Source organism: Theobroma cacao, chromosome 2 (genome assembly GCF_053813885.1).
Source record: "Theobroma cacao isolate CCN51 chromosome 2, ASM5381388v1, whole genome shotgun sequence".
In the NCBI taxonomy this organism is placed as follows: domain Eukaryota; kingdom Viridiplantae; phylum Streptophyta; class Magnoliopsida; order Malvales; family Malvaceae; genus Theobroma; species Theobroma cacao.
Genome location: NC_142640.1, coordinates 40,745,586 through 40,757,660, shown reverse-complemented (window position 1 = coordinate 40,757,660; position 12,075 = coordinate 40,745,586). Strand labels below are relative to the sequence as shown.

Sequence of the window (12,075 nt, the reverse complement as noted above, 5' to 3'; positions counted from 1 at the left end):
CAATACCTGTAAGTTCACATTGGTAAATGTTTAAGTAGAGATCATACATAGGTTCAGCTTATAAATTAAGCAGTTTTTATATAAACTACAAAGAAGAAAAAAGAAAAAAGGGGTTTACGTACCAATTACTCGCACCGACTACAACGAAAGTCTGACATTGTCAAACCTCAACTGAAACCGTGAGTGAGACTTTAACTAAAATTAAAAAGAAGAGGTTATGGTTAGATGATGATGACTTCGTTGGTGGAAGTGATGGAGCTTTCTTTTCAATAAATAAAGAATTGATCGAGTTTAACCAATGGCTTCGATGCCCATCTGGTTTGACCTTAAGACACTCGTTCCTGGTATATGACCGAAAACCTCCACATAAATGATAAAACTCAAACTCTCCACTACCCAAGCCATTGGACGTGAAAGGGATTGAGATGCAGAACCAGACGCTGGAGTTGTTTAGCATACTTAAACAAGCTCTTATAATCCCTTGTCAAAATACCAACCTCATCCTACTTTCTTTCCTCGCCTCCCTACCCCTCCTTTGCTTCATGCTTTTCCATGAAATGATCCTCCACAGAACACTTATCGCAACCTCGGAGATTTTTCGACAACCCCCAGCTTATTTCAGTCATTGGCTGATCCCAGTCAATGCAACCAGAAGCATGGCTAATGATTTCTCTTATAAACTGATACAACTGGGTCTTCTCCACCTGCTGCCCCTTCATCTTCTGGAGCTCTGCGCTGTGGTGGTTTCCGTTGATTTGACAGCAAAAACATATACCAAAGAGAAACCAACTAATCCCAAGGAGATGATACAAAGACTTCTCAATAAAGCAAGGTGTAAAGGCATTCTTGTCACATCTTCATATGTTTACTTGGTATCAACTTGTTTCCTACTCGGATTAGCGTGGTTAGTGACAAACTTCTATATTATTGTGAGGACTTTTTTCAATAATGTGTTCACTGCAGCACTTTTTAGAGTAACTTGCATAGCTCTGCTAGCGAAATACTTGGAATGGGCAGCTATCTGGAACATGAGTATTGTGATTTCAATATTAGAGGAGATACATGGGGCTAATGCTCTGGGACTCTCGGCTTATTTTTGTAGAGGCAGCGAGAGACAAGGGATTCTGTTGATGCTTATTTTCTTCACATGGGGTGCCGGTTTAAGGTTAGTGTGCTTCTATGGCGGATGCAATAAGAAAGACTGGACAAGTCTTATACAGGTTAGCTTGATTTGTATGGGGAATGTGATGAAGTGGATGGCTTGCGTGATACATTTCTATCATCGCAGAGAACACAATCTACACCGGGTTGATGAAGAAGCAGGGAAACAAGTCGAAGCTGTGTATGAAATTTTTTAAATAATCTGCCTACTTCTTAAGCAATATTTTATTTTCTTTATCTTCTGGTGGTGCAAAACAGGGGTCCAACAGTCTTAAGATGTAGCTCAATAACTTTTGTAAATACAAATATGTTATCATACAAGTAATACAAAGAACGTACAACATATTTGACCCAAAATGTGAATGAGACCAGTTGATGTTCCTTTCATCAGTATGGACTACGAACAAAAAAACTCCAGATCCTAAACCATTGACGCCCCTTATACCTCGGGGTTCGCCTTTCAGAGGGCATGGAATGGAAGGCACACCTCTGAAGGTGGTTTGGCATATGATATAGAAAAGCATGAGATCCAAGCTAACTTACTCCGCATTTTTATATTTCTTTTTTAAAAAAAATGGAAGTTGATTAAAGAACTGAACGATCTCAAACATCCATGGTATATATTTAAAAAAGAATATAACACAAAGTTGTGAATCAGATGAATGATGTCAAGGAAGAGCCATTTATATCAACTAAATGACCATTATCCCTTATGGACTTGTAGACTGGTAGAAAACAGAAAGACCAGTGTCCTTCAACGATCATACTACAAATTCTCTTCCACATAACAATAACATTAATTGAACTTATAAATCCAAGGTTCATCACTACATGAGACCATCAAGCATGGATAAAAACCAATGCTCCCACAATAACTCAAAATTTGTAAATGATCTTCAAAATTTCCATCCCTAATGTTTTGAATCAATCACCTTCTTCGCAAAGGATGGCAAACAGAAAGCAGCCGAATGAATCTGAAATCAGGAAACGTAAAGATTTAGCCAAAAAATGTGAATCACAAATTATTTTCTCGCACAAGGAATTTAGAAAATAGCAGAGTCACACCTCAGAGTTGTAAAACCTTAGGGGTCGTTTTGATTTGCAGCAGCTATCATCACTGTCAATAGGGTTCACAGGATGCTTGAAGTCAACAGGAGGTCCCTCAGTTGAGCAAAGCATGAAACCAATCACACCACTGGAACAAAAACAAAAGGCTCTATGATGACAGGCAGTAAAAAAAGGCTCTATGATGACAGGCAAACACAAGAAAATGCACCACATAGTTATATGGGTGCATAAGATATACCCTCATTCAAAGGAGGAAAGCCTCCTTTGAAGTTGAGGGCATTAACAACATAAATCTACAGAGAGAAAAGATAAGGGGAGGGGGGTATAATCAGAAAAGAAAGCAGTTGGTCATGGGATGAAGGAAAGGTCATTAGCATATGCCTTGGGTATGTAGGAACCGTAGTCCATGCATAGTTAACGGAGCCTTTGAAGATTTGGCGGCAGTTCGCTACAATATCCTCAATTATGTGCATATGTAGCCAGATACTTTCTGCCTGAGTACAGACTACTCCACCTGGACGAAGAGCCTTTGCCACTGACTCAAAAAAGGGCTTCTCAAAGAGCTCTTGTGCCGGACCTGAGATGATAAATAATGAATCATATATTTTAAAGATGCTAAACCATTCAGAACAAAAAAGACAATGCACCATTTCCAAATATAGCATTACCTATTGGGTCAGAAGAATCCACTATAACGGCATCATAAGTACCTTCTGGAACAGCCTTCAAAAATGCAACTCCTGAAATACAAAAGATCATTAATAATTGATATCATGCAATAGAGTATAAAAGCACCAAAAAATAGTAGACCATACCATCACCAATATGAAGGGTCACACGGGGATCCTCATAACCAACAGCTACATCAGGGAAAAATTCTTTAGAAACCTAGCACAGAGAAGGATGCATATTGTTATAAGAACAAGACTCTGTCAAGGTATGATTGGAAACTCCTAGCCAATTGGTTTAAATTATTGTAGCCTAAGTAAAAATTTATAGAAACGACAAACTAGCATTTTGCAGAAAAATCCTAATGTGTTAAGAAAGTCAGTGAACTAAACATGACTTGGCCCACTTTTCATCAATCAATTACAACTCATTATGAATTATATAGGCTGTATGAAAGGCAAGAAAGATATTCATTTTACTACTCACATCAACTACCATCTTATCAATTTCACAGATGTCAATCTGCTCAACAGAAGAATGACGAGAAACTTCCCGTAGAACTCCACCATCTCCACCACCAATAACCAAAACCTGGTGAAAAAAATATATGTATCAGTTGGAATTGAAGAGAAAAGCAGGTATGATAACAGTGCCTATCAAATAATTCAATCTTATGTAGAGTAATCTTAAAAGCAACCCTCCAACAGAAGGCCACGCATTAAATGGAAAAACAGACTATGCAAATAAGTAAAATAAGTCCAACTAAAAACTATAAAACAGAAACAATTCCCTCACTGGTAAAATATCAGCAATTCATATATTTTCTTTAACTTAAGAGGTTCTTCAGGCAGTGGAGACTTTCTCATGAAAAAGGTAGAGAAAAAGAAAACATTTAACACTTGACTATAATTGTAGGCTTTATAGCAAACACAAAACGATGAAGTTTACCACAAAATTAAAAAAGAAAACAATAAACCAAAAATTGAGTCAAAAAAACAAATTAAATCATTTCAGATGGATCTCGATAATCATTATATGGTCCTGTCAATACAATTATGAAAATCGAACATTTTTTTCAATCATTCTCTTGCACCTTCCACAGGCATCCTCTATAGTTGAATATAAAAAGAGAGGACTACTTTAGGATTCAAGCCATAATGAATCTAAAACATGACAAGGAATTCATTGAAAATGTTCCGTTATGACATAAAAATCAGCTACAAAATTACTCATTAATTAAAACCAGCTAAATGCCTGACTTTGATATCTACTGATGCATAAAACATTAACACTAATACAGTAGCTGAAAGACCTTCTTTGGATTTGGAATGGAGCAAAGAGGAAGGTGAGTAATCATTTCTTGATATGCACATTCATCCCTCTCTGTGAGCTGAATCACACCGTCCAAAACAAGGACCTTCCCATATGTTGATGACTGCAAAAGTTACCATGTTTAGTATTTCGCTTTAAAACAGGAAATTCTTGAAGAAACTAGACAAGGAAAACAGAAGCCAAAAAAAGTGATATTCTCCTCAGAGCATCAAATACCTGGAAGACCATAACATTCTGGTAATCAGACTTTCCTTGAAATAAGATCTTTTCAACCTTTAAAGAATGTGCCTCTCCTGCATATTTCAGTATGAAAATGATTCATAAAAGATATTAGAGTGTCTTCTTCTAAATACTTAAAGAAATATCTTTTATGCAAAAAATCATCTAATTTGCTCCCTTATATCTATCTTAAATTAAGGAAACTTACAAAGCCTAAGGTATGGAACAGGGATCAAACTCCATGACAAGCAACATAGAAATCCCTGTGCTCGCTAAGAAGACCCATACCTTGCAAACCTAAGACTGGCCTCAGACTCCACCTGACTCATAATAACTACTAGTTCTAGAAAAAGAATCCATAAACTCAAGACAGATAGTAATGGATTAACATATTGATTTATGATTGAATATAAGTCCAACCCAACTATTACACTGATAATAAACATTTTCAATTAAGAAATACACATAAGTGACAACATGCAACTGAACAATTGTCATTCAAGCAATTGAATATACAGCTAAAAACATCAATAAGACACCTCGTGAGGGGAGTTGTAGAGAAAAATTGTCATAGAAGCAATTGCAGATAAGCAACTGCAGTTAGTTGCTACTAACAAGGCTAAAGAGTCTTTTAAAAGAAATAAAATCTGCAAGAATCTCTGACATTTTTAATGGATTGTTAACCAAAAAATAGTGTTATCATAGTAAATGAAGTTAATCTTATTGAAGTCGTCTTCCTAGACTAGAATTCATTATAGATAATGAGAATTCACAAAATGGGCAGAAATGACAACAAAGTTAAATGAGAGGTGCAAACGAGTGGGACACAATTAACATCCATGAAGAAATCCCATCCTCGATATCAATATAGAAAAACTTCCAAAAAGAGTGATAATGAATATCAGCTAACCAGGAACTTCAGAAACAACAATAGAAAGGGGAAAACAAATTTGGAAATAAGCATATATTCATGCCCTGGATATCATAAACGAAATAGAACTTGATGATATTCAAACAGCTCAAAACAAACGAACCCATGAATTCATAATCATTTATATCGTTAGAAGAATGAATAATTTATATAAATAAATAAACACAACAAAAAAAATCCATTTTTAAAACAGTTCAAGCCAAATAACAAGCACAGAAATTTACTCACCCATCATCTAGAATAGATCGCATAACCATATACATACATACATAAAAAAAATCCCCACAGCCGTAAGGGGAAAAAAATGACCAAAATGAAACAAAACAGAGTCAAGAACCAAGAAGCCTCGTTTGGTTACGAAACGAAGCAGAAGGAGGGAAGTGAACCTTTTATACTCCTTTGTCCAAACAACGTGAAGAACAGACAGGAAAAAAACGGTATTATGGAGAGTAGAAAAAACGTACCAGGCCACATTTGGTTAATCTCAGAGAACCATCCAGGAATAACAGAGGATATCCCATCAGCTTCCTTAACGTTATTGGAAGCGTTACTTTTATCACCTTCCGTTTCCATGGCAGCTGCAGAAACCCCGTTTTCTTCATCTTCTCTCGGCCTTTTAACGGGCAAATCCGAACAACTCACAGGGGCACCGCTCTCTTCTGCCATAGAGAAGACAGTTTTTTTTTTCCCTGCTCTTTAGAAGAGAAAAAAAAAACCCCCAAAAGGCAAAAAGCCCTAATAAAAGAAAGAGAAAAGAGTTACAAAAATCTTGGGTTTGTTACTCTGAGAGAGAGAGAGAGAGACAGAGAGAGAAACAGAGAGAGAGAGGCCACACAATCTTGGTCTTCCTTTATGGTACTCGTAATAAAGCAAAAATGCTTGCTAGGGGCTGGGCCGCTTTGGGTAAAGAATATAGAATAATATCAGAATATATGTGAAGTAAAGAATGAAAAAGTTAAAATATATGGTCATACAACGAATCTGCTTGCAAACGACGCATCTTTTTGTGCGGGTTGGATTGTCGTCTTTCGTCTTTTCCCCTTTTCTTTCTCTTAAGTAATCTTAATTAACAGTAATCTCATGTGTGAAAGCACAAATAAATAGTAGTAATGAAAAAAGATTACATATATATATATATATATATATTCCTTTTAAAGTACAATATAAAAATGATAAGGTCCTCGATTAGGGTTGGGAACTTGGGATTGGGATGAAATCATGACTTTTTTTTTTCCTTTTGGTTTTTGGTTGGTTCTGAATTAATGAATTTTTATTTCTTTTTTTTGCTTTATGTCAGGGTGAAATGTTTGCAGAATATCAAGGCTATGGGTGGGGGAATCGGTGCAATGTAAAGCCCTTGACCTTGTCTGTAGACTATTCTACAGTGAACACACACTGATGCCAATGTTATGTTCCTATCTAAGCCCTTATTGGATTTTCTTTTAACAGAAATTGAGCATAAACTATTCGGCATGTGGATCGGACCCCATGGAGCTTGGGATTACCCGGTTCAACCTTATCCTCTTCTTTATAATTTTACTTAATGCAACTTGTCCTCACCCCATGTACAAATTTTGGCCTGCCTACAATTTGATATTTGCCAAGTTGTACTCTTTCCATGTGATTGACCAGGTTGCCATGTGTTGTTAGATTGTCCTTTGAATTTTTAGCTAAATTTCATTCACTAAATGCACCATTTGCCTTTGTTCTCCTCTTCTTTTTTCTTTTTCTTTTTCTTTTTGTACTTTATCTCCATCCAAATTCATGGCACAAACATTTAATATTTTTCACAAATGATACCTAATTAATTTGACCCAATATTAGTTGCATAAATTCTCTCGACTCGAGAAGCTTATTTGAATTTCTTAATCTCAAATTTATTTTTTTACCAAAAAAAAACCCTTTCATAATCATAATAATGGTAATTGATATGTTAAAAAACTAACATTTGTATTTTAAGAAACATAGACTTTACCGACGTGTCCAGTAGTTAATTATGAGAAGATTATGAGAATAAAAAAAATTAAATGTGTAATGTATGAAATATTACCTAACGCAAACAATTGAAATGATTACATTTTTTTTTTCATTTTCAAGGGAAAAAAGGAAAGACATTTTGTGGCTTATGTATTTTTTTAGTATTGATTTTCTCAATGATAATACATGCTAATATTTTTTATAAATAAGACATACTATCACATAGATTATTTCCTCTATTATTGATATATTCAATAAGTTATTGCACTTTACGTTATTAATTAAAGTTATCATGTCAATATAAGGAGCTTATTTTATTTGATGGTATTATTGTATATCCATTTATACTAGACATGTCAAGCCCGCAAGCCTGGCCTGACTCGAGTGAGGTCTTTTCCAAGTTTAGGCTCAACTCGCCTCTCGAGATTATTTTATTATTAAATAAATGTTTTTAGATAATTTTAATTATAAAATATATTTAAAATATCGATGTAAAAATATTTTCAAATATTTTAATATTTTAATAATAAATAAATTTTAATTGTGCAAGTAGAGTAGAGTTGAGTCGAAGCTCAAACATAAGATTTAGAGGTTCAATGCAACTCATAGACACCTCTAATTTATATAAATAAAAAATTTAATGACAATATATATTATCATATCATTTATTTTTCAACTCGAAAAAAAGAGAATTCAAATCTAATTTTAAAAAAAAAGCTAAAATTCATATTGTTACACTTAATAATGAACAATTAAAACCTTTGAGCATGAATTTAATATTGAATGAAAAAAGAGGGGAGAGAGAGAGAGAGAAACAGTTTGATAGCGTTATAAGAATAAATAAATACAAAATCTAGTCTGATATGAAATGGAAGTTGAAAGACAAGGCCTGGAGGCTGGAACGTGAGTTTCTGCCATAAAAAGGCAACAACCTTTGCTTTTGTAAATACATAACACATATAACGAAACATTTAGGAATTGAAGCTTAAGATAATTGAGGCAGGAAAATAGGAAGAGCGCAGCCTCGAGATGCTTAGATGCCTTAATCGCTAATTTAAAACATTTCTTAATCAACACATGAAATATTAATACTTTCCTCAGGCGTGTCCAAGGCTCTAGATAACTGAACGCTTGGCGTACGCGAAGGGACAAAAATCATGCATGGCCAAATTTATTGACCATAAAAACCTGCATGTTTGCGAAAGGAATCAATGATTGGTCAAAATCCCAAAAAGAGGGAAGCTGAGTGTATATGGGTTTCATACTTTATGATTTTTGTCACACCCCACACTAACACTAGAAGTTGTATGTGTAAACTGATGATGATAAGCTTCCAAGAAATTAGCTTTTGACAGAGTTTGGATCGGTCTGCCATGCAGATGCAGTGCAACTATATACACTGTTGTTGATGATTCTTTCTAACTTGCAAGAGAGCGGCAAAAGTCAAAAATTACACGTTCCCCACCCCAAAAGCCTGGCCCTCAGCCCCCAGCTGGCCAGCTTCCACTCACTGCTGTCTCTCTCGTGGTTTTGGTCGGCGAAGAATAGGCCCCTCAAACATGGTTTCCATTGGATTCAATTTTCTGCTGCCGATCATTGTTGCAATTATTCTTCTTGTGGAATTGTGCTTGTTCGGATCCCCGTGCTCAGGCTACATGCACCTTTTCTTTTTTTCTTTTGAACGCCATTGAAGCATGCCATTTCATATTGTAAATGTAAGGTTAGAGTCAAGTTGTCATAATTCTCTTCAACAGCTTCTCGTGCTATAGCACAGTTGGGCGCTTGGTCCAATGATTACCCGCTCTCTCTCTCTCTTTTCCAGAAAAACTGGGAATGGGAATATTCAACTCTATGATCTACTTATTATTGTCAATCCTAATTCAAGTTACTCCTTAACAAGATGCTACTACTTATTACAAATTGTTTACCCAAGCTCCAAACACATTAATTCTTAATTGATGAACCAACGAAACGTGTGTGTCTACATATATATCTTTAATTAACTAATCATGACCCATCAAGCATGTATCCAACATTTTTGTATTCACGATATTAGCGTAAAGAAAAAACATTTATGATATTTCATTTCATATCAAATGTAAACATGAGTATTAAATTTTGTTTAAAGATTTAAGTCAGTCATTATATATTAATAATTAGAATTTAAGATTTTGAGGATTATGTGATTTAATTCTAAAAAATTGTTGGGTCAATATTGATGCTTAGACTCAGAAATATTGATGCTTGGACTCGGAATATTATAATATTGATCATATATTGTATACAATTAATATTGCATATCGCTTAAATACATTTTATCATCTTACTTAGATTTCTTTTCCTTGTCGTATTATCATAGTAAACTCTTGTCTTATTCATTTTTCGTGAATCTTCCCACCATAAACTTACTATGCTTACATTTTAAGCAAGGGCGAAGTAAAGGGGGTGATGGATGGTGATGGCCGTCACCCCTCAATTTTTAAATTTCTTTATTATTAGATGTACAACTTTGTTTTATATTATATGTTTCTTCATGAAATTTTACCTAATAAATGTAGCAAGAAATTAATTTTGAAATTGAAAGAAAATAATAAAATAATCTACAATATTTGTAAAAGCACAAATGTTTTGGAGAAATTTTTTATCGAAGAATACATATTTATTTGTTCATTATATTTTTCCATAGCTATTTTTATTTTTATTATAATATTAATAGTATTTATTCAATTTGTAAATAAGAATTCTACTTGTATCAAATGATTATCGTTAAAAATACTTTTTATTATAAATATTAATAATTTATAAAAAATTGTTGACAAATACATATAATTTGTTCATTATACTTCTATGTTGCCATTACAAATATTAATAGTATTTATCTCATTTGTAAATAAAAAATAATGCTTAGACATAATGACTATCATTGTCGTCATTTGTTATTTTAAATAATTTTTAATTATTACATAAATAACATTTACAATCATTCGTAAGAGTATCTAACAAAGATTGAAATTTAAATTAAGAAGTAGGTATAATTGCTGAATGAGACAAAATCTAGTATTATTTATACTAAAACGATGTAAGGTAGTCCACTTCGAGAACATGTCTTGAAGATGATTTCATTCATTAATGTACTAGAAACTTTTGGTGCAAAGATGGATGTTGAAACTTAGGTTCATGTTATCCAATCTTCTTTATTAGAATCTTTCAATTAGTTTGTTTTGAATTATAACATGAACAAGATGGCGGTTTAGTTAATTAATTGTATTTAAACGATATCTCCAGTGGAGTAGACAACAGTGAGGAATAATTTGAGAACCTTAAGCTCCATTCAAATCCAAACTCAGCATATAGAATGCCATGAGTAGCTTTCCCCTAAGTAAAGCTTCACCCGTGAGAGTATACCCTTAAATTAGGCACATATGAACTATAATAATAAGAATCGTGGAGTAGATAGCATCTGACGGTGTGATAAATCCGCATGATATTAATCACAATTTTTTCAAAATGCAAGTTAATTTAATTTCCATTGATCATATTCACCATACTAACTTGAATTTATTTTCATTGTCATTTTTGTTTCATATACACTCATTTGCATCAATCATAATGCATGTAGGGGAAGTATTAGCCATACAACAACTGTTAACCGAATGAACTCTGATCACATCTATGGCCTCATCATCGGCAAGCTCACTCAACAAGGATAGGAACAATTATGAGGTAGAATTATAAATGAAATGGCTTTCAAAACAAGGGAGATGGCCAACAAGATTGAGGCACTCAAGTGGGAGATTATTCCAAAAGATGAATTCAGTGAGCGTCTAATGGATCGCCTCAAGCTAGTGCGAAACCAAAACAATCAAGCTAGTCGTTTCTTTTGAAATCTATGATGTAAATATTTAAAGATGGATGTAATTGGATGTTTAACTTTTATTGACTAGGATTTCTTATAGTAATTGTTGTTGGATGGCTAATATTTTCCACTTGCATTAACATTACATTAGCATGATTTACTCAATAAAGGGCATAAGAGAAATACGACAATTTAACCATTGTCATTATCAATTTCTAAATTTTGGTTAAAAAGAAAAAAAAACTAATAAAGATTTTAACTCATAATTATAAAAATGATTAAGAATAAATTGACAGAACAAAATTCCAAAGAGCCAAATTCCTCACAAATACAACATAAGATTCCATTCTAAGGTCATAGGGGACAAACAATCAGAAAGAATGGACAAAATTGATATAAAAAACAAGAAGAGATTATGGGCCATTTGACCAAGATTCTAGAAATGTTATCCACAGACAAAAGGAAAAGTGTGGCAGGAGGCTCTAGTACCCCAAAAGACATATAACCACATGGCGGCAATGTAAAGCCTGTTTATTCGATAGGAGTTACCCCACCACAAGTAGGAAATCCACAATCTTTAGCACCTCAAATAAGACCATAGCCATTTTATAGAATGTCTTTACTGATGGGCCCACCTCTGGTATATGTGCAAACAAGGTTGACAATAGAAATGACTCTTGTTAGTAGTATAAGCTCAAAGCAATATATATCAAGAGAGGGTGAATTGGTATTTAAAAAAAAAATCCTTTAAAACAAGTGTAAAAATCAAATCTTTTGGCAAGTACAAAGATTTTATAGTGGTTTGATTTTCTTCCGTGCTTACATCCATTCCTTTTGAAACCAAGGAATTTCAAATCCACTT

The 12,075-nt window shown here is 33.9% G+C and overlaps 2 protein-coding genes across 2 annotated transcripts; one reads left to right on the top strand and one right to left on the bottom strand.

Moving 5' to 3' along the window:
- Window positions 1-314: 314 nt before the first annotated feature.
- On the top strand, window positions 315-1,518 carry LOC18609401 (uncharacterized). The gene has a single exon (XM_007044492.3). It carries the CDS (start codon window positions 426-428, stop codon window positions 1,356-1,358), a length of 933 nt encoding a protein of 310 aa, XP_007044554.2. The 5' UTR covers window positions 315-425; the 3' UTR covers window positions 1,359-1,518.
- Window positions 1,519-1,824: 306 nt separating this feature from the next.
- On the bottom strand, window positions 1,825-6,188 carry SPDS2 (spermidine synthase 2). Its single transcript, XM_018116336.2, has 9 exons — window positions 5,845-6,188; window positions 4,447-4,523; window positions 4,211-4,333; window positions 3,385-3,489; window positions 3,045-3,117; window positions 2,898-2,969; window positions 2,611-2,806; window positions 2,227-2,356; window positions 1,825-2,135 (listed from the first exon to the last, which is right to left on the bottom strand). The coding sequence occupies exons 1-9, from the start codon at window positions 6,044-6,046 to the stop codon at window positions 2,073-2,075; spliced, it is 1,041 nt and encodes a 346-aa protein (XP_017971825.1). The 5' UTR covers window positions 6,047-6,188; the 3' UTR covers window positions 1,825-2,072.
- Window positions 6,189-12,075: the final 5,887 nt, after the last annotated feature.